Here is a 23961-nt window from a genome sequence, read left to right as displayed (position 1 = left end):
CTGTAATGTTTGGGACTTGTAGCCTCCCCATAATTTGGGTCACCGTGCCCAAAATCTACACACACGTATTTCAGCATTACGCCCATCGTTCTCCTCCTCATTAAATCGTTTAACAGCGTGTAGTAAATAAGTTGGATTCGGAAATGAATGGTCTTTTAATAGCATATTAGACCAAATATCTTTACTGCTGCATATTATATAGAAGAACATGGGTACATTGAGATTAAAATGTGTCTTTCAAGATTCAGCCTAAATTTAGTTTCAAGCAATTACTGCAGTCCCAAAAAGTTATAGCAGAATTTGGTCACCTTAATCTCCACTTCAGGATAAACAAATATTTGTACCACAGTGACAGGGACAGAAACAAGAAGTTGCTGAGATCCTTCCCAAACCACCAACCCCCCCAGGCAGCGTTTGGTGTCAGATTTTAATAACATTGGGCCTGATTCATTAAGGATCTTAACTTAAGACATTTCTTATTTCAGTCTCCTGGACAAAATCATGTTACAATGCAAGGGGTGCAAATTAGTTTTCTGTTTTGCACATAAGTTAAATACTGACTGTTTTTTCATGTAGCACATAAATACTTGATAGCTTATTTGTACACTGAAATTTAAAGTTGATATTTGTGTGCTACATTAAAAACAGTCAGTATTTAACTTATGTGCAAAACAGAATACTAATTTGCACCCCTCGCATTGTAACATGGTTTTGTCCAGGAGACTGAAATAAGAAGTTTCTTAAGTTAAGATCCTATATGAATCAGGCCCATTGTCTGCAGCGAGAGAACTAGCCTTCCATCCAGAAACAGATGGAGCTTTTAATCATTATCAGACTTCTGAATATTATAATAATAATAATAATAATAATAATAATAGTGTGTGCATGTGCTTTATTACCTTGATTTGACAATAAAACAGTTGCTTATCAAAAACATGTAAACTTCAGTCCTACATCCAGAGTCTTATAAAGGGGTGTTTACAGCTCAGAGAATTTGTGCAACGAGGGTGGATGGATAAAGGGTGATCGGAGCCGTCGCTTCTGTTTAACACTTTACGAGTGAAGTTCTTGCATCTCACTACATAGGTGTTAAATGCATGGCTGAGGTGTAATATTTACAAAGCTTCTGTGCCTCTTGCAGGAGATCTGAGGTTAGCGGGTTATGTATATTAAACAGGGAGCAAAAATTGTTGACATTGCCTGAGTTGACCTCAAGAAGCGATTATAGGAAAAAATATTTTTCAATTAACTAAACCGTTACTGATACAGAGACTCAATGAAAGACACAGACTGTTCATTTTGAGCACAATTCCCAAATAAACTATTATTATAATATTACTTATTGAATATGCTTTCAGTAGATAATAATACAATACTAAAGTGTATGATACGGAAATCATCTTCGTATTGCAAGTGTTACTTTATACTCATTTCTTCTTTTTTTTAATCTTTATTAAAATTGCCTGTAACTATTATTAGGGTGGCACAGTAGTAAGCACCGCTTTCTCAGCGCTGGAGTCCATGAGTTTGATTCCAACCAAGATACTATCTGTGTGGAGTTTGTATGTTCTCCCCGTGTTTGCGTGGGTTCCCTCCCGGTGCCCTGTTTCATCTCACGCTTCAAAAAACGTACTGGTAGGTTAATTGGCTTCTGTCAAAATTGACCTGTGTGTGTGTGTATGTGTGCCTGTGTGTTAGGGAATATAGATTGTTAGCTCCAGTGGTGCAGGGACTGATGTGAATGATTACATATTCTCTGTACAGCACTGCGTAATATGATTGGCGCTATATAAATAAATGATCATTAATAATTAGGGCGATTCTGACGCGAGAAAGCAACGCCGTATAAGCGAGTTACAAAATTCCTCTAGTCTCCAAACCTTCAAGCGTTCTCTGAAAACCCACCTCTTCAGACAAGCTTATGATATTCCTCAACCACCATCTTAATCTCCCCTATTACCACCCTCTACACAGCTAAAACAAGACAACAACCCTCTGACCAACATTGCCACACACACAGCCCACTCAATACTTTTACCTTTGCATTTTAGCTGGTCCATTGTGCAATATGATGTAGCACGTGCCCTTGTGTTTCTAACTCCCATTGTCCTGTAGATTTTAAGCTTGCGAGCAGGGTTCTCTTACCTCTCTGTCTGTATGTATTACCCAGTATTGTTTTATTACTGTTTGTTCCCAAATGTAAAGCGCTACGGAACTTGCTGGCACTATATAAAAAAATGTTGATGATGTTGATGATGATTGTCCCTGTTTCATAAAACTTCCCTAAATTATATACCCATATGGAGTTGTCACAAGCTTCTACCTTTCTACACTAAGTGGATATAAGACCCAACACAACCCGGTATTACAAGTCTACAAAATGTAATTGTCCCCTACAATAATACTTATTTTATGTTGAATAGGGACAGATGATATGAATTTTGCCCACTGTTTTATATGATACTAACATAATGTAATAACATGACTGTCACTAGATGTTTTGTACATGTTACATGGTTATAATAACCAGTGTCCTTGTGTACAGGCCATGGAGAGACTTTTCCACCACTGTGGGTAACAGTGTTCTTAATTTACGCAGAAAAGAGGTATTTCGATTTTTGGGCTATAATTACTTCAACTAATAGGCTTAAATCTTGAATGGGATGTTTCTTATATATCTAATCATTTTTTTTATTTTCTTGAAAGCTATAATTTGTACTTCCTACTGTAAATTATAAGTATATTATAACTCGCAGAGGAGTTCTGGGTACATATAAAAGTCACAAGTCCAGGCCAGGTGCTACTATACAGGTCCCTGGTTACTTATAATAACCGTAATCATTGACAGTGTAGCGATGATATCAGAATTTGCTGATTTTAAGCAATGACATCTGACCCCACTGTTTATGCAGATGCTGTTTACAATTTATACATAATATCATACTTGCCTACTTTCAGGGGTGTGGTGGGAGTGTGGAAGGGGGCGTGCATGGCAATTTGAATAATTTTGGCCCCGCCCCCGCATTAAAATCAGCATTTTGACGTCGGGGTGGGGCCAACATGACGCGATTCGCCATGAGTCACGTCATTGAGGCCCATCGGGGTCCAGGGGACATATCCGTTATTCTGGAGTCTCTCAGACGTTCCGGGAGAGTAGGCAAGTATGACATATGTAAGCATCACTTGTGTATTAACTACATATAAAATATGAATACACAACCATAATCAGATATTATTCATGTTTACACATATCTTATCTAGTTCTCCTTATTGGGGTATTTTTTTGGTCCTCTGTGAATGGCTTTTGTTTTGTTTTAATTATTGTATGTAGCTCTGTGAGCTTTGTTATATATGATTAGTAGAAGTATTCCAATTTGCTGTATATTGTGCTTATTAAAGGGTCTGATACATGTAATACTATTTAATCATCTACAACATGGCTTTACAACATGGCTTTGTATAGATTAGAACCCTTTATCACACCTCTGCTCTAGGATTAAGCTGTTCAGGTGTGAAATGCGTTAGTCATGGCTGGGTTAGACGTCTCTTCCATGTTCTGTTTAGAGTCGATTTTACAATAAAGAAATCTCTGAATCTACAACATGCGCCAGTGCCTTGTTATTACATGGGTACTGTGCCATTATCCATACATACAGAATATGAACAGATATTGCAGTCTGACCCTCGACAGAAATACATACCACACAAGTTTCTGTTGTCCAAAGTGAAGACCGCTTAGGGGGTTGGTCACTAGATGGGGCATTATCACAATACACCGGGCACGGTCATGTTACATTGGGTTGTGGCATATTCACCGGCGAGTACCCAGCACTTCCAAAGCTCCGGGCTGACCCCAGCCCCTTCCCCTCCTCCAAAAACTTGCACGCCGCGCGCATCGGTTGCTGGTTTGCCAGGCAATGACAGAGAACCCTTTAGCATCACATCTTCCAACTGTCCTGGAATCGGGTCATGATCCTGGGAAGGCCAAGACGGTCCCGGCTAAATCTGGACATTTGGGTGTCATGGAGTGTGGCTGTATATTATAAAAGGGGATTCTTTCATCTTCAAAACTAGTTTTATAGACAACACATTATCAATACTTTCAGGGATAATTTGCTGTCCGTACATCGTCCCTTCTGGTACAGACACTATGACATTTATCGCAGTAAGAGGTATGGCTGATTGGTACGTCACAGGCATAGAGAACGTAATGTCGCACACTTTATCGTGACAGCGTTGTGTTTTGTCCTGTTTTGCTGTTGTTTTGCCCAATCGTCTGTCTCGCGTTATTAGTTTGAAGATGTAACCAAGCGTGCACTTTCTGCAGGCAGCACCAATTATGACATTCCTTCTATGGATAAAGTTCATTTTTAACCAATTAATTTACAGCTGAAATTACTGAACTAAAGCAAATGAATCCATGTGTGTTTCTATTCCTGTGGACGTGCTAGACTAGCCAAAAAAGCTGAGTGCTGAATTATCTCATGTTCAACAGAAAGTCTTTTGTCCCAACTGAATGACATTTATAAAACCAGAAAACACTGGATGAGAAATTACTTGTTACTTAGTTACATGGATGGAACTGATGAAAAGTCTGTTCTAAATAACTCAACTATATAATATATCTTCAGTAATTATCAAAGAAAGTATAAATCTTACCTTGCACTTATTTTTGTTTAACGCTATTTACTTTAACCCACAATTGATTGGTCTGCATTGTTTCTTAGTTAGTTATTATTCGTTTAAGGGGTTGGACTAAGAATCTCTGCATTTTATGACATGGTGTTTGGAGACATTCACATAGTGGCCCAAAATGTCACGTGTCACCCATCGTACACAAGAATGCCCTTCTGGTTTACACCTTGGACCGTCTATCAGCCCATCGCATAAAACACTTTACTTTTTAACATTTATTTAAATAGCACCATCAACACTTATAAGCTTACCTAAAGACGGGACTTTTCAGGGAACAACGGTTTGAAGGCTATAGTAAAGTTGTTGTTTTTGAGCGAGGGAGGGGATACTACAGAATGGATGCAGCCCCCAAAAATCCTGTAACCAGGAACAGGAGCAGGTATTGAGTTTGGATGAGAGACGCGGATCTTGCGGCGGGTGTCGAGTTGGGAGATATTTTGTAACAAGTGAAGAGACGAAGGTAGGTTGCAGCTTTGTATATTAATAGAAGTATTTTATATTGGATTTGGCAACCAATGTAGGGGAAGACCAGTTATTATTATTATTATTATTATTATTATTATAATAATGTACATGACATTTACAGTAGTATACAATAAACAGACGGCAACGTTCCATAAAGCATTACATAATACATGAAAAACAAAATAATACAAAGACTACACATCTACTAATTAATAGATTACGCAGAACACTTGGTAACGCAGAACAAGTTATTTACGGGACAGTTACTGGGAGTGATTGTAATGTCCAACGTGACGTAAGCCAAGAAAATAGGACTAGGGAATCAGGCCAACAGGTACAGAGGGTGATGGAATAGTAAAAGGAGAACCCAAGGAAAAAGGACCCTGCTCCTGAGAGCTTACATCTTAAGGGAAGGGGTGTTAACAGAGAATTGCAATGATACATGCAGGAGTGAATTGCAGTATTTTTGGTGTGTTATGTGAGAGATGTGCGTATATACTATAAATGTTTCTTAGATGTATAGAACAGGATTTGGATACAAATTGGATGTGGGTAACAAAGGACCATTCTGAGCCAAGGATGAGGCAGCAAGCTTGAGGGGTAAGGTTTGTTGAGTTCAGGAGCAGAACACAGTATTTCTAGAATGCATAGAAAAGTATAGGGTAGCGCCCAGTGATGCCAATGTGCAGTGAAGCCCCAAACAAGGGTAATACTAAAAAACAAAATAACTTATTAGTTTTCCAAGAGAAGTGGCATTGGATACAGAAAAGAGTGCCTGGGACCAAACCTTGTGGCACTCTAACTGAGGAATAGGAGAGGAGGAGGGTCCAGAGAAATGAGCAGTTTTGATAAGTAGGATGAGATTCAGTATAGGACAGTGTGCTGAAGACCAAGCGAATGTAGTGTTTCTATGAAATGTGGGAGTCTCCAGGACATTCCGGGAGAGTAGGCAACTATGCGTTAAAGAAAAGCAGCTAATGAATCTCTAGACACTGAAGTGTCTTTTACATTTCTGTCTCCATTACTGAAGTCATGTTGTCTTACCTGTCAGTCTTTGATTAAATCTTGGTCTCCATGAAAATGGCCACCACCATAGGCATCAATACATGGACATAGGACACAATTTCTGAACTGTGTCATCATGCCCCAGATGGTGAAGCCAACCACGTCTTGTACTGGCTCAGCTTCAGGGAGAATGCCAGACTCTTCAGGGAGTGAGGGAGATCACCCCTATTTCAGGGAGTCTCCCTGACATTCAGGGAGAGTTGGAAAGTATGGAGTAGTCAACCGCAGAGAAGTTCAGGAGAATTAGAAGAGCGTAATATTTTTAGATTTAGTAGTAATGAAGTTATTGACCACCTAAGTCACTGCAGTCTCTGTGGAGTGTTAGGAATGAAAGATTGACTGACGAGGGTCCAGTAGGTTGTGTGAGGTGAGTGTAAGTTCCTCAAGCAGCTTGGAGTGGCATACAGATGTCTAGAGATGTGAAGGAGAGAGCACTTGGTTCAAAATTCTTATTTTTTCATAATGGGAGTAATAACCACGTGCTTATGAAGAATCCTCTTCAAGCTCCTCACTCTTACATACAAGGCCCTCCCAAACTCCACTGCACCCTACATCTCCACCCTTCTCTCTATTCATGCTCCTTCCCGCCCTCTCCGTTCAGCCAATGACCGTCGCCTCTCTTCTCCCCTGATCACCTCCTCCCACGCGCGTATCCAAGACTTCGCCCGCGCTGCCCCCCTCCACTGGAACAAGCTCCCTCCCTCTATCAGAACCTGCCCTAATCTGTCCAGTTTCAAACGGGCTCTAAAAACCCACCTTTTTCTTAAAGCCTTCCAGTCTCCCACTTAACTCTCTACCTGATCTTCTGCCTCTTCCCCTTCACTCCCCTTCCCTTATCCTCCTTCGTGTCTCTCTGTCTGTATACCCCACCCCTTAGATTGTATGCTCCTTTGAGCAGGGTCATCTCTCCTCCTGTCTTCACCACTTTTAACTCTGCTCTCCAGCTACCTTGCCCTCCTCCTCCCCGTTCCCTCTTGCTCCCTCCTCTCCACTCTGGGGGTTTCCCTGCCCTCCGTGCCCTCTTGGGCTCCGCTGTATGCGGGACCTTCCCCTCTCCCCTCCCCTCGCCCCTCTAGCTGTGCTTTGAGATCTCGGAGTTACTGTGCATTTTGTTTACTGTATCGTGCTGTCTCACCTTTGTATTGTAACTTTGTTTGTCCCTGTACGGCGCTACTGATACCTAGTGGCGCCCTATATATAAAAATGAATAATAAAAATAATAATTCCAGGGGGTAGAGAGAGAGAGTGTTTGAAGATGTTGGTTAAAGCTGGAATGAGAACAGGAGATAATAAGCTCCTGATTTGTGTGTGGGGGGGGGGAGGTCGAGTGGTCCGATATTAGGAGTAGTAGATGAAGAGAGCAGATTCTTCATCTTCATTTGTGGGATCAAGTGAATAGAAGGTGCCAATGGGTGCAGGAATGGAATTAAGCAGGTCGTTGCTCGAGGAGAAGGATACAATTTAATACTGAACCTTCTCAATCTTGTCCTTGATGTAGGAAGCAAGTTCTTGGGCAGTGATGGTGGTTGGTAAAGGTTGATGTGGGAGGTGAATAAAATTCATTGCAGATTTCATGAATCCACTACAACATTTCTGCATTGTCACAGTTGTGCTCTCGGCTGCCTCTTTTCTGGTATAAAAGTCACGCCTGCTTGATGGGATGGGAAAGAAAACAAATTTAAATTTGAGCTTGGGGGGTTCATACTGCAAACCAGTTACATAGATAGACACGAAACAGAGCGTGGTGTGGAGCTGCCCAACAAGCTGACAGTCTAAACAATAAATGTCAATTTTGGATTACTTCATAAGCTTGGAACTTTAAAACAATATTGTGAATATATAATTTAGCAATTTGTAATATGTTTGTTGACAGTGTAACACTGAAATAAAACCTCCCCATAATTAAATGACATTCCTTTCAATTTCCTTTAATTTATATGAAAGAGCAAATGCCAATCACAGGAGACTTCATAGATATAAATTTCTACAGTTGACTCTTTTACAACTACTAAGCACATACATAATTAAACTATTTAATCAACATCAGCGTTTCTATTATTCTAATTAGGTTAGCTCACCTAAGAAGTCAACGCTTTGCCACTGTGCACAGTGGTTAGCACTTCTGCCTCACAGCGCTGGGGTCATGAGTTTGATTCCCGACCATGGCCTTATCTGTGTGGAGTTTGTATGTTCTCCCCGTGTTTGCGTGGGTTTCCTCTGAGTGCTCCGTTTTCCCCCCACGCTCCAAAATAAAACAATACTGGTAGTTTAATTGGCTGCTGACTAACCCTAGTGTAGTGTAAGCTTGAATGGGGCAGAGACTCCTGTTAATGACAAATAATCTTTGCACGGCTCCACGTAATTGATGACATAAATGAAAATAATAATAAAATATAATTTGCTGCATTTGCTTTTAGAAAGCACGCTGTTATATCATATGTATGTAACTTACTCATAATTGTCTAGTGTTTTAACCGCATAATCTGAGCTAGGTGCTCACACGGGCAATGGGCTATGTTTAACATTTAAGGGTTTTGTTTCCAACCAATGAGTGTTCCTGGGCCTCTAATTCTAGGATCCTGGCACACTGGACTGCATACCACCCAACGTTTAGAATCAAGAAATTGGGACATACTAAACCTAGCAGAAACTGCACTCACACATGCTCAACTCTTGGTAAAACTCCGCCCATGTTTGGTTAAGCCCCACCCCTTTCGCAGCGCACAAATGTGGAGGTTTAGGACTTGCATACATGCATTAGAAAATATCCTGACTGTTAGAGTGTCAGCTGACTGACAAACAAACATATATTGTATACATAAAGGCCGGGACTGCTAGTGAGGCAGATAGGTGGCAGCTTTAGAGGCTGTCTATTCTCAGTGCTGTACTGGTGTACATAGGGAGGGGCAGTTATAACCCCCCCTGAGTTGTGGGGTCTTCTGGAGCCGCAGTATCCATGCTTTTGTTCCCACCAAGGTACAAGTGCAGCACTGAAAGGGACACCTTACTAAAAAGACAAGTGCCCGAATCTTTCTAAAATAATTTTTCATCCACAATTACCATTGCCTGTTCCATCAAGCTAAAATATCTCCACAATATATTCCCAGAAGCTTACGATCAACCTGCGGCAACATGTGCCCTCGGAGATACTCCAGAGCCAGGATGTAGGGCTTTCTATTTAATTTTTTTTTCATATTCCCCAATGCATACAGATACAACAGGTGTCGGCATTGCTTTGCCTGTCCATTCTTCCAATATTGCACGTGTACGTGGCTCGCTTTAGTGGCAGGGCCCCCAATGAGGTACTTATCATCTCATCTCCTCCTGCGTTTGACGGAGCTTGGTGCAGAAGTTGTTAGAGCGTCAGCTCAATAGCACAAGAGCAGATGTTGATGTGTTTTCTAACCATGTGCAGTATTGTATTATTATGATAATGGATAAGAGGTAACGAGGTCTCACAGGTACCCTCTTAGTGGTGCAATTATGTTACTCCTGAAATTTGTTGGCGGGTCAGAAAACAATATTCATGAATATTGATTCATTCACAAAATGTCTTTCTCCGCTGAACGCAGGTGACAGTTACACTTTAAGTCACCATTGAATATGAATGTACAATGACACAGGTTTCATGATCCTATTCTTTAAAGTTATGATGCACGATGACGTCATATTATAAAATAGAATTCTCTCACTGTTTCCTTTTCCTCTTTCCCGCTATCTCCCGGTCTCTTTTGATCATACTGCAAGACCTTTTTCTTAATAAATGAAGATTTCATAATATACAGTAGATAAAAAGGGTCCTTTGAAGTAGTTCACCCCAGGAAAAAAAAAACAAGGACCAATTTTCCAAACCAAACCACGGATTGTAAAACCGTAATTTCATTTTCTAACAGAGAGAAATCTATAGAGGATGTTTGAAGGTGAATATATATATTGAAATGTTTTATTCTATATCCTTTGCAGTGAAGTACATGCGAGAGGCCACACCTTACGTCAAGAAGGGATCTCCGGTTTCAGAAATAGGTTGGGAAACGCCTCCTCCCGAGTCGCCGCGGTTGGGGAATTCATCAGCGTGTCCACCGTCGCCCGTTTCTCTGCCCATCCACGGGGACAGGAAAAGCATCCCGCTCAGGATGTGCTTTGTGACGAGGAACCTGACTGTTTTTGATCCGGAAAACAGGTAAATACCTCTGAAACAGCATATATACCCATTGTGGTACTGTGTATTTCTGAAAATAACAGATGTATTTAGATGTAAATAATAGCTTGTGCGGATGAAAGCCCAAGTACTCACATTCAGTTCCAGTGAAACAAAATAATGGTTATTTTCAAACTGAAAAGTGCAAAACTGCAGCACAAATGCTTTTTCGTGACATTACCTTTAAACAATTGCAACCAGTTTTCCGCGGAAGCTCATAGATTTGCTGATCACTGTGTCTGCGGTGTGCAAAAGTTTGCGTGAAAAATACACAAAGCCATCGGATTTGATACATTCATCCACACAAGTTATGGATTGGCAGACCGAAAGAAAATGTCATGGCATTCCTTACTGTCGCAAACAATGTCACGGTTGTACACACTGCAGCGTTTACTTGGAAGTAGACGGAGAAGCGACATGAAATTCCAAATAGATATATTGGTGGTTAAAGAGGACAGTTGTGTTACAAGTTCTCTCACATCACAAGCGAGATATTGAGAAATGACTTATGAACAGAGGGTGACATAAACAGTAAAGGCCTTAATGCAATCTGTGCATGCATTTTGAAGGGGAACTCAAATTTAAATCTAATTTTTAATCAGGAACTTCTTTCCTTCCTATCCACTAGTAGAACCATTTTCATCCTGTTCTTTGCATCTCAGTAGTTCGAGAGATCTCACTCTGCTGCCACCTATAACTAATGATTCTCCTGGCATGACAGCCTGGAGAACTTTCAACAAAGAGCTATGCAAGGTTGTCAGGCAGAAGCTGATTGGATTGATCCACAATCCAATTAGAATTGCCTTTTAAGCGTACCTCCCAACAGTTCCGATTTAAGCGGGACAGTCCCGATTGGAGGGCTCTGTCCCACTATCACGATTGGGACAGCCACACCCCCCATCGGGACTTGGGCACGCTCCCTGTCCCAATGCAACGTACCAAAACGCATACCTCCGAAAACGTCTGTCCCCGGGATCGCGGCACCAGGGGCGTGGTCTCACCCCCAGGAGGCTGTCTAGCCTAACATTCCCACCCGTGGGACAAATATGCCCCCCAGGCCGGACAGCGGAACAGGGCCCTAAAATTGGGACAGCACAGTGGCCAAGTGGTTAGCACTCCTGCCTCACAGCGCTGAGGTCATGAGTTCAATTCCCGATCATGGCATTATCTGTGTGGAGTTTGCATGTTCTACCCATGTTTGCGTGGATTTCCTCCGGGTGCTCCGGTTTCCTCCCACACCAAAAACATACTAGTAGGTTAATTGACTGCTAACAAATTTGACCCTAGTCTATCTCTCTCTGTCTGTCTGTCTGTGTGTGTGCTAGGGAATTTAGACTGTAAGCCCCCATGGGGCAGGGACTGATGTGAATGGGTTCTCTGTACAGCGCTGCGGAATCAGTGGCGCTATATGAATAAATGGCGACGATGATGACTGTCCGGATGAAATTGGGGCAGTTGGCACGTGTGCAAATGTTGGGAGGTTTGCTTCTAAGTAGAGTTCCTATTTCATAATCAATATTATGATAAATAAAAATTAATTTCAGGTAAATAAATGGTGTATTTAAATATTGTAAAAATATCATGAAGCCCAGAAGATTTCTAGTGCAATGTGTATAAACCTTTTATGTTTGGTTGTGCTGTTCTGTTCATTCTGGGTCAGTGTCCGGTAAGTACCATCATTCAACAACTATATATAATTTATAAAAATGTAACCAGTAAATGTACAAGGCAACATTTGGAGCCTGTATTAATAGCCGTCCTTCATTAATTCATTAAACTGAACGCCGCATGAATTTAGGAAAGCTGTAGGAACATGCTCAGTAAATCATTGAGGACAGGGGACATGGGAAGGTGCCGATTTGCATTTCCAGACCAGACCTTGTTCTTTAATAGACAGGAACAAGACGGGTTTTATAAATCATTATAAGCTAAGACACCAGTATGATCCTATTAGGATTATTTGTCATTATAAATGTTGTTGGGTTTTTCACACTAGTTTTTCTACTGCTCTGTAAAACATAAAAAGCTATACTGCATTCGTTTTGGGTATAATCAGATTTATTAACAGTTTTGGGAGCTATTATATTACATTCCTGGGCAAGGTAAAAATAATATAACTATAGATTCTTAAGGAACAGTGTATTTTATGACATATATTTGTGCGCGTTGCGGAATGTTGCGGCTAATCTCACCGACGCAACCGCTGATATTAATCTGGTACCGTCAACTTGTGACGTTAACCATAAAATAAAATATTTTATACAGTAACTTATTTTCCCCTTCACCCTCCCCTGTAATTAATTTTCCACCACCAGCCCCCCGCCTGTAATTAATTTCTCCTTCACCGGGTTCCTCCACCCCTGTTATTAATTTGCACCCACCATCCTATGTAATTTCTCCCTTACTACCACCACCCCTGTAATTGAGGTTGAATTATTTTTTATTATTATTATTATTATTATTATTATTATTATTATTATATTTATTTATTTACTTTTTTGACCAGGTAATTCTGGGAGGCAGTAAAAGACTTTGGCCTGCAAATTAAAGTAATTGGCCTGCCACTGGGATTAAGTTGTTATCTCATGCCCTGTAGACTTATTCACTTGTCCGTCCTGTTTATCACATACTTTCCAGGATGTAATTATTCCGGACATAGATGAACATACTAAGTAACAAGAACTTGGTTGCTAACTTAACCTTTTAAAGTACAGTAATGTCCAACCGAACAATTGTTTTCAAATTAAACCTCCCTTCCACCCCAGTATACCCAACCCCCTGTCCTGATTGGTCACGGTCTGCACCATTTGTCAGAACGAAGCATTAAATTTCAAAATTGGCCTGACATCCACAGCAGGAGAGTTAGTCCTCAGACGTCTTGGGGTACGTATTTCCCATTCAGCTTTGGTTCTTGGCATTGGAGCCCTTCAATTGCAAAACTTTGGGGTCGGGGTATAATATTATAAAAAAAAAAATAGATTTTGATGGATATGTCTAATTGGGAGTAGAGTCACACGCCATGCTGTTTAAAGAGATCTACAAACATCAATAGGGTGTATTTATAAAGGTCAGTGATTATGATTGCATGATTTTTTTTTATGGAATGATTTGTACGCACACAGAACAATCAGATCTGACCAACTAGATCTATGTAGCATGTGCGAAAAAGAGGATGCTTCATTATAACTGTTCAATCTGCTGACACCCATACAATCTGCAGACCACACACAATTGTTTTCAAGTGATGAGAGGTCAAAGTCTCCAAAGTTCTATGGTTAAGTCTTGGAATGATCTTTAAATAAAGATTTTTGTGTGTTTGCAAAGATAGGGAGAGAGGAAAAAGAAAGCACTCAAATTAGGTGGCTAAAATCACATCCTGGCATTTATTCGGTGTATCCACATTTTTGCACTTTCATGATCAAACTCCGCTGTTTTTTTTCGTATTGTTTAAAGATATTAGATCTTCAATATAATATTTGAAACACTAAGCAGAGCACGGGCAGGAGAAGCAATCCTGGCACAAGGAAGACGCTCCCTTGCCACTCTACCCACTGCTTTACCTTCCTGGGACTGATCTTGTCTTCAATCCTCAGCTTATGACACTTTTATTATAAAACAGAGGTAAACATTGCTGCACTGGTAATTACCTTGACCTACTTAATAATACCAGAGACTCCAGAGAGTACAACCAGCATGAGTTAGATTAACATTGCTAAAATATTCTGTTCTCTCTATGCGGCCAATTCTGGTTTTTATTAAAATAGTACCCGGCCCCGCAAAAGCCATTGTGATTTACTTAGCAATCTTTTTGCAAGAGTTATTTTAATCTGAGTGGCTAGAATGTACATAAATCATTCATAGGAGATGGTTAATGTGCACAGGACCTACTTGAGAAAAGTCTTTTCTATCATTAGGAAGTGCAGTATAATGTACTTTAGTTGTGTCCCTTGTGTCTTCCTCGTTTAATTATTCTGTAATTTAAAGTTTTAGCATTAGATGTATGGGCAGGTAGGTTTGTACATCTGTGTGGCTCATCTATAAAGGAAAATTAAGCTTTTTGTCTTAGATATTATTTTGGTGTCCATCAAGCCTATTTAAGGCACATTTGGGTGTGGCTCACAAGCCAGCCCTTGCTAGATGTAAACCCCTATACCTGGGAGGTGAGTGCATCTGATTTTAACTGCATTTTAATGGTGTTTAAAGCATATAGGTCAGTGTAGAACCTGCATATAATGAGGTGCCCTTGATGCTGGGATGCAGGCTTAAATGTTTTGATCAAAATATGAACTAATACCTCATGTTTAAATTTTTCTAGACACACACAGATATGCAGTGTGAAGGATAAGCACTGACAACTGTCTTTTTGTTTAATATACATATATGGGCATTTATATTGCCACGCAGCTGGTACCATATACAGTATGGGATATACTGAGCGCGGGCTTATTGCCAAGCAGCTGGTACCATATATAATGTGGGATATACAGAGCGCGGGCTTGTTTTTTCTCTGGTTGAGATTTCAACCCATTGCAGGTTGACACAATATGACTTTTTTTTTCTTTTTCTCACCTATAATTAGGCCTGAAACCTGTCAATGTCTTTCTGTATGTCACCCTACTTGTGTTTTTCATTTATAAGGTGATTGTTCGAAGTTCTTTTCTTGTCATCTGTCTCCATCTCGTCTTCATACTTGTGACATGCTAACTCACATACTAGGGACATGTCCAGCTCACATACTAGGGACATGGCCACCTCACATACTAGTGATATGTCCACCTTACATACTTGTGACATGTCAATTCACATACTAGTAACATGTCTACCTCACACACTAGTGGCATGTCCACTCACATACTTGTGACATGTCCACCTCACACAATAGTGACATATCTACATCACATACTAGTGACATGTATAGCTCACTTACTTGTGACATGTCTACCTCACATACTTGTGACATGGCTACCTCACACACTAGTAACACGTCACCTCACATACTAGTGAGATGTTTACCTCACATACTAGTGATATGTCACCTCACACACTAGTAACATGTCACCTCACATACTAGTGCCATGGCCACCTCACATACTTGTGACATGTCTACCTCACATACTAGTGACATGTCTACCTCACGCACTAGTGACATGGCCACCTCACATACTAATGATATGTCACCTTACATACTACTGACATGTAACCCAACAAATTAACCAAATATTTCACGTGGGACTTAAATGTAAACACTGGAAAGACTTCCGTCATTGTAATAAGCTGGTTCCGGGTAGGAAATAACAGCTGATTTGTACATAGACGTCTTCTATATTTACCATCAGACAGACCGGTGCAGCAGCTGTGAATTAGACGTGTACCTGACAGTCCTTACATGCAGCTGTTCTGCAGATGTTACATACTAGGATCACCTCCTTAGTCAGTCTACAGAACAAGCATTGTGTGTTTATAGAGCATTTAAGGAAATCCAAGAGGCCATAAATAGTTCTGATGTCTGAAGGCTGTAGAATACTTGTTATTCCCAAGTACATTACTTCTACTGAGGCCAAAAAGAATTGGGACGGTAACTGGCTGACTTCTTTTGCTCCCCATCTTCTCCAAGAACAGACATCCATTACACAGAAAGAGAAGTCCTATTCTATGAGTTTCCTAAATACTGTTATTACTAGGGATATACTTGTTTTTTAAGTGTACTCATCTCTGCCTTAGTTGCCAAAACACCTTGGGGTATATTTACTAAGCTGCGGGTTTGAAAAAGTGGGGATGTTGCCTATAGCAACCAATCAGATTCTAGCTTTCATTTATTTAGTACTTTCTACAAAATGACATCTAGAATCTGATTGGTTGCTATAGGCAACATCCCCACTTTTTCAAACCCGCAGCTTAGTAAATCTAGCCCCTTGAGGTAGATTTACTAAAACTTCTGAAAAGGAAAAGTGGAAGTGTTGTCCATAGCAACCAATCAGATTCTAGCTCTCATACATTGGATAAATGACAGCTAGATTCTAATTGGTTGCTATGGGCAACACCTCTACTTTTTCTTTTTAGAAGGTTTTGTAAATACACTCCCTTGTCCCAACCTATTCTCTAAGAGCCACTGCTATCACTGTGAGTTAAAACAAAGCGATAGAATAGAAGCTACCAGATGGTTGTCTTTGAAACCATATGCTTATGTGCATTAGGAGGTTTAGTTATCATCATCATCTATTTATATAGCGCCACTGATTCCGCAGCGTTGTACAGAGAACACACTCACATCAGTCCCTGCCCCATTGGAGCTTACAGTCTAATTTCCCTAACATACACAGACAGACAGACTAGGGTCAATTTGATAGCAGCCAATTAACCTACCAGTGTGTTTTTGGAGTGTGGGAGAAAACCGGAGCACCCGGAGTAAACCCACGCAAACCTGGGGAGAACATACAAACTTCTCACAGGTAAGGCCATGGTCAAGAATGGAACTCATGACCCCAGTGCTGTAAGACAGAAGTGCTAACCACTAAGCCACCATGCTGCCTATAGTTAGAGTAAGGTTGTTGAAGATCAACTGAAATCCTTCTGGGATAAAGGATGTTCCACTTGTGCCAGGTAAAGCTGTGTTTCCCAGAGCGGGGCTGTAATTCAACGCCCCAGTCATCACGTATTTCTTTTTCTGTAGGGATCACCCTAAAATATTTTGATGATTTTCCCATTTGATGCATATTAATCACTAGAGCTCTCTAGACCGACACTAACTTCTAAAACGAGGCTCCACGGTGCCCTCTAAAGTTGTTCTCTGGCCACTTACTTCTGTAAGATACGATATCCGTGTATTACAATATCCATGTACTTATAAACCATATGGGTCCCTTCACTGAATGAAAAACAATAAAAAGTGAACAACATTGTTGAGGTCAAGTCAGTGGAAAGGACAAATCCTTGTCCAGCAGGGGCTGCAATGCAGAAAATGGCAGTATTGCACTGAGCTCGGGGCTTTGCAATTACAACTGTGATTGCTGGAGGAAAGTGAATAAATTAGCTGTATCTAAATGTTCTCTTTTGTAAGTGGAATGTCAGCAGCAGGTATGGGGTAAATTAAATTACATACAGTCATTGTGATAACTGCAATAAATATGAAATGCATCAGAAGCAGTATCATCATACCTCGGGGCTGCGTTACTGCTCATTTCCAGTGTTTTGTTAATGAATCATTTTTCTTGTAGGTTTTTCTACTCCCTGACACTGTTGGTTATGTCAGTGCTTCGCAGCACTGATATAACCAACAGTGTCAGTGCTTCGCAGCACATATCACTTCTCTCTGCATTTAATATACACCTGTCAGACAAGAGGTCCCCTGCTGAATTACACCATCTCCCCTATAAGGTGCCATTTGTCAACACGATGCTTTGTCCACAAAATCAATCATATAAACAAAGCAAATTGTGACAGGTGACACAATTCATTTCGTACACCCTCGTCAATGATTTTGTTATTTGGGTGTGCGCAGTTTGCTAGTTGGGCCACACAATCAGTTTGGTAAGTTTAAGTTACTTTTATAGCACAAAATTAGTTTTGTCAAACAAATGTGATTTATTTTATTTAATCAATTTTGAAGCTCTTTAAGGAACTGACAATTGGGACAGTTCCAACAAAACTGGGATTATTGTGAGCTATGCAAACATTCCTTAGTGAAGTGGGTGGCGTGGAAGCCTTGTTGACTCTTTCCTCTTACAACTCCCCTCTCGCGGAATCCCCAGGAGGAAAGGTCGAAAAAGTTGACAAGTATGGGCCTACTAAAAAGACACAGGGCATGTCCCTGAAATAACGGCAGAGCAGCTGATCAGTATGCATAGATCATGTGTGTTTGAGTTTTGGGTTTTAGATGTCAAATAAAAGTGAATTATATCATCATCATCATCATTTATTTATATAGCGCCAGTAAATTCCGTAGCGCTTTGCAATTGGGAACACATAAATATTAATAAAACAATACTGGGTACTACATAAAGAGAGAGAGAGGTAAGAGAACCCTGCTCGCAAGCTTACAATCTATGGATTATATAACTTTTTCACTAATATAAATAAAGTTTATTTGCACTGTCTGTTGGGAATATTATTAGCTCAGTTTTAGATAGATTGCGTTTGAGGGGGTGAGAAGAAATCATGGGTGAAATGTCACATAGGCATTCAGTAACGTGGGCCAACAGACATGGTGAAGGATCTGGAGAGGATAGATAAATTTAGGTATCGTTTCTGATACTTAATTCCAAATGAATATTCCAAGAGACGTGGTATAGATAGAGAACGTCAGGAACTATAGCACCGAGCCTTGTGGTACTCCAACTGATAGAGGAAGCCGAAAGGAGGCACTAGTATTGTTTTTTTAGTCACGTTGGCTGCCTGGTTCTTGGGCTTTGTCCAGCCCTGTCTTATACATCATTACAATTGTTTGAATAATAACCAGTTTTGCAATGAACAGACTGTTTCATTTGCAGTATTAGCTGTTTGTTCCAGATATATTTACTTTTTAGCAGCAATCTATTTTTTGTATTAGTTTCTTCACACTTTAACGTTATAAACTCCACCTAGTGACCACCAGGGAATCCGGAAGCATAATGTCTCCTGCCACTGCCTTGTGTAAATGGGCATTTTTATATCCGTCTCTGCTCTGTTCCACCTTTTCGTACATAAATGGAGGAAGGGGGGACAGATGGGCATAGGAAGGAAATGGAAACAGTGCACTCAACCTTTTTGGATTCTACAGTGACGGGACACATGGTTGGGAGACGTAGGTGTTGAGATACTGCAACAGAATCAGGGCTGCGGGTTTGAAACAGCGGAGATGTTATATTATATTATATGGAGATGGTATAGCAAACAATAAGATTTTAGCTGTCATTTTATAGAATATACTAAATAAATGACAGCTAGAATCTGATTGGTTGCTATAGGCAACATCTCCACTTTTTCAAACCCACAGTTTAGTAATATATGTTGCTTGAGTGATTACATTGGAGGGACTGCAGGTGGCACTGTTCCATAATGTGTTCCTGTATTGTCGCTCTGCGTTATAACAATGTACTCTATTGTACACAGAAGGTTCCCATGCTGGTATTACATGTATGATGTGCATACTTGCCAACTTTTCCTCGTTGGCTTCAGGGAGATACTGGGGGAGGTGGGCGGGTGGGGGCGGGGCTTGACAAATTGCATCACTTTGGCTAAGATTACACAATATTTGCGTCATTAAGCCCCGTCCTCACTTCTTATCTATTGCGGTGGGCGAGAACCTGGAGGTCTCCCAGAAATGCGGGAGTTTTGGACATTCCGGGAGAGTAGGTAACTATGCGTTAAAGAAAAGCAGCTAATGAATCTCTAGAGACTGAAGTGTCTTTTACATTTCTGTCTCCATTACTGAAGTCATGTTGTCTTACCTGTCAGTCTTTGATTAAATCTTGGTCTCCATGAAAATGGCCACCTCCACAGGCATCAATACATGGACATAGGACACAATTTCTGAACTGTGTCATCATGCCACAGATGGCGAAGCCAACCACGTCTTGTACTGGCTCAGCATCAGGGAGAATGCCAGACTCTTCAGGGAGTGAGGGAGATCACCCCTATTTCAGGGAGTCTCCCTGACATTCAGGGAGAGTTGGCAAGTATGATGATGTGTTATGTCTGTATGATGAGATAACTGCACTGTTTAATGCAAAAGTTATTGCACAAAGATCTCCCCAGTGTGTGCCTATTGACTGAATGAAAGAAGCATGATCTGCACCACTAGGATGCTTTACTTTTTGCTTCCCTGCATCCATGTCCTGTGATTTGTTTAATTGAATTGAGTTGTTCAATTTTGGGCAGCCACTTAAAATTCAATAGAGCCCCAGGGTCCCCACTGTTACATTCTTCCACACCACCTCTACCCCAGCTGAGCATTACAGCTGCCTATAGTATTCTGTGCTACTGTTGAAAGCTATGAAACGAATACGATACCTGATTGGACACACGTGCTGCCCATTCAGGTACAGCGTTAGTTACACAGCTTAATGTGGGTAAATATAAATTACTCACCCACTACTGCTATGATATGTGCAGGAGGAGAAGGCGTTACAATATAATACTAATATAATATACTGTTTATTTTTGCTGTAAGATGGTCTGGCGCCTAACATTTATTTGACTTTGTACTGAACACCACTAGTGACCATGTTTACTGTGTTTAAACACCTTGGGTCTGATTAATTAAGGATCTTAACTTGAGAAACTTCTTATTTCAGTCTCCTGGACGAAACCATGTTACAATGCAAGGGGTGCAAATTAGTATTCTGTTTTGCACATAAGTTAAATACTGACTGTTTTATCATGTAACACACACATACTTGATAGCTTATTTGTACACTGAAATGTAAAGTTGATATTTGTGTGTTACATGAAGAAACAGTCAGTATTTAACTTATGTGCAAAACAGAATACTAATTTGCACCCCTTGCATTGTAACATGGTTTTGTCCAGGAGACTGAAATAAGAAGTTTCTCAAGTTAAGATCCTTATTGAATCCGGCCCCTTGATGCATATAGTCAATGTACAGTAAGTGGGTGTCGAGCTTAATTGCACGTAGCATTGCACGATTCAAGCTCTGGGCATCTCGATATACGTTATTTTCTATCGTATCACTTGCTCCAGCTACAGGTCTGGTGTAAGTGCCGGTTACTAGTGATAACGGTCACGTATGCAGCTAGAACATGTGTTTGCAGTCAGGAGCAATTGTAAAAATGCATTTTATGTACAGTAGACATTAATAGCATCCTAATGTATTTTATGGAAAGAAAATGAAGAAAAAACTTTTGTCATTAAGGACTATATAATAAACAGGTGACATTAATTGTTTTATTTTCTGTTCGTTCTTTGCATGTATTGGACATATCCAGCAGTGTGTTGTCTGTAAGAGCAGAGCGGACCTAGACCCGTATTCATCAACAGACGTATCTTTACAGCCGCTCTTTGTTGAATAAGGACGTGCGTATAACCAATTTATGCGCGTTTTTAACAAAATGCACAATAGGTTCGTTTTGAGTGGCTTAATGAATCAGGCCCTTTTTTCCCAAGTAAATGTCTGCACGAGACACCAGTACCAGAGAAGTTTCACAATTAAATGACACGTGCCCTGCAAATGTCTTTCTGATCTGTCAGATCACATCTGCCATGTGTGCCAAGCAATTATTCATTGTTTGACTTATGATAGATTTAAAACAATTGGATGGAAAAAGATCAGATTGTAACGTGTGTTCCTCAGTTGTACGTTGATGTGAGTGTACAGAAATCCAATAGATCATTTGGATGCGTGTGTAGCCAACTTTGGTCTACACCGTTCTCCTTCTACCGCTAACACCATATTACTTTGACTCATTGTGACAATTGCAATGCAGAAATATGTGTTGTTTGATTTCAGATTCCATCATTCCTGGCAGGCTTTGGCTTGTTTATGATAACTGTTAGGTGGTGATGAGGGATGTTGTGTCCACAGATACTCTTGCTAAGTCTGTACGTCTACATAATATCAGTACAGCAGCCTTATTGTAAACATTCACCAAAGTTATATTAAGAATGAAAGGGTCTGCATGGTCCTTTCACTGCACACAATTACTGCAAAATTACAGTAGATCCATTTGAATAAATCTGCATATACTTAATGCTGAATATCTGGCTGGCAGTGGAGCAGTGGAACCCCGTTGGTGCAAATGCATCAGTTCTTGTAGGGAAGTACAAGGGTTCTGGGTATACTTGTCCAGTCTCCCAGAATGTGACACTCCCGAATTCCAGGTAGGACTCCTGGGAAAGCAGACCATTCTTCCACTTCCTAGTGAAGTTTGGAGCCTCCGTGACCGTATTGTCTTCTAATTGCGTCATTTTGGCAAAATTACACTTTCGCACAATTACGTCAATGGGCGGCGGCCAACATGCTGCCGTTCGCTGTGCCCGGCCACTTCTGTCCACACACGTCACGTCCCCTTCGGGATCTCCCGGAGGGAAAGAGTAAAAAGTTAGTAAGTATGGTTTGGGGGCTAACATTACAGTGTCTGCTAGAGTACAACATTTTGGGCTAGATTTACTAAGAATTGAGTTTGGTGGTGGTTTGAAACCGCCACCCATCGCTGGCGGTTTACTGGTCCAAACTGCCGCATTTACTATAGGGCGGCTTGAGGCTTCAATTTAAAATGACTGGCGATGTATGGCGGATTGAAAAAGCTAAACCGCCGTCGGTTTGGATGAAACCGCCATCCAATATACAGGACAGGACAGTTTTAGTACCTGCTTCAGAATGACTGGATAGCTTAAACAGGCTGTTTGAACTATTTTGCTATTAAGAACATAAGAGAAGCACAATTGACATTTAAATTAGGTTGGTAATCATTATTTATTGATTAAGAGGCAAAATGAATTAAATAATAACTGAGTGGGAAAAAAATCATTATATAAAGGGGATAAAATGATTTAATTATTATATTAATTGGACAATATGTAATGATAAATTGTGCAATATAAATAATTATATCCACCATTAACAATGAGTTAATAATATTACATATTCACATTTCCCACATAATATAATGCTATAATAGTGTCCCTTTAAAAAATATAAAAAATAAATAAATAAGTTAATATTAAATACATTTTGTCCCTTTATCAATAAATAATATTTTTCCAAATATTTAAATGTCAGTGGTGCTTTCTCTTATGTTCTGAATGGCAAAATAGATCAAACAGCAGCAGTTTGAGCAATCTCGCCATTCACAACCACCTCTTTTATTTTGGCTGTTTGGATGGCTGTTTTGCGGCGGTTTTGAAAACCCAGCTTAGTAAATCCGGCTGTTTGTATGTTCATCATTGTTAAAATCGGGATGGCGGTTTGTAATGTGGTGGTTTTGAAAAATGTCATTTCTGGCCGTTTTGATGGTAGTTTGGGCTTTAGTAAATCCGGCGGTTTCAAAGCTGCCAGAAAAATAGCCGTAAAGTGGCGGTTTAAGCAGACCGCCCTTTAGTGAGTCTAGCCCTTTGCCTCTTCTGATGTGAGGAGCTGGGAGGATGAGAGCTTCCTCTCTGAGCATGAATGTGCCTAGTTATACGCTCACATGCGGTACATTTTTCAGGGAATTTTCCTTTCTTGCAAATGGACTTGAATTTTCTAGGAGCTCAGGAGGTGCCGGTAATCAGGAGTCAGCCTGTACTTTCATTAAGACTCTTTATGTACCTTCCAAGTGTACATTGGGGTAACTGCAGGGGTGCAGCAGCTTTGGGCCCCAAGTTGAAGGGGGCACCGTGCATGTTCATAAAATAACTTTTGTGTGTTTGCATAATATCAGTGGCTCTAACCTAATGATTAGTCACAGAGTGGGTACATTTAATTATGTAATTATACCGCTAATTACATTTATTAGACATAGTAAGGGTCCTATTTACCAATTATCGGATTTTTCCCAGATACTTTATGTTCATTTCTGCAGCTGATGACTATGGGGCACATTTATCATTATTCACATAAAGTG

General features: G+C 40.4%; 1 protein-coding gene across 2 annotated transcripts in view; it reads left to right on the top strand.

Moving 5' to 3' along the window:
- The window catches only part of SNTB1 (syntrophin beta 1), a 117029-nt gene that overhangs the window by 41146 nt on the left and 51922 nt on the right, over positions 1–23961 (top strand). For both annotated transcript variants that reach the window (XM_075214017.1, XM_075214016.1), the window contains exon 2: positions 10189–10405. In XM_075214017.1, the coding sequence (XP_075070118.1) occupies positions 10189–10405 (217 nt within the window). The remainder of the gene's footprint in view (positions 1–10188; positions 10406–23961) is intronic.

This window comes from Mixophyes fleayi, chromosome 5, assembly GCF_038048845.1.
Source record: "Mixophyes fleayi isolate aMixFle1 chromosome 5, aMixFle1.hap1, whole genome shotgun sequence".
In the NCBI taxonomy this organism is placed as follows: domain Eukaryota; kingdom Metazoa; phylum Chordata; class Amphibia; order Anura; family Limnodynastidae; genus Mixophyes; species Mixophyes fleayi.
Note: the sequence above shows the minus strand (reverse complement) of the source record. Positions and strands in the feature narration are given on the sequence as shown.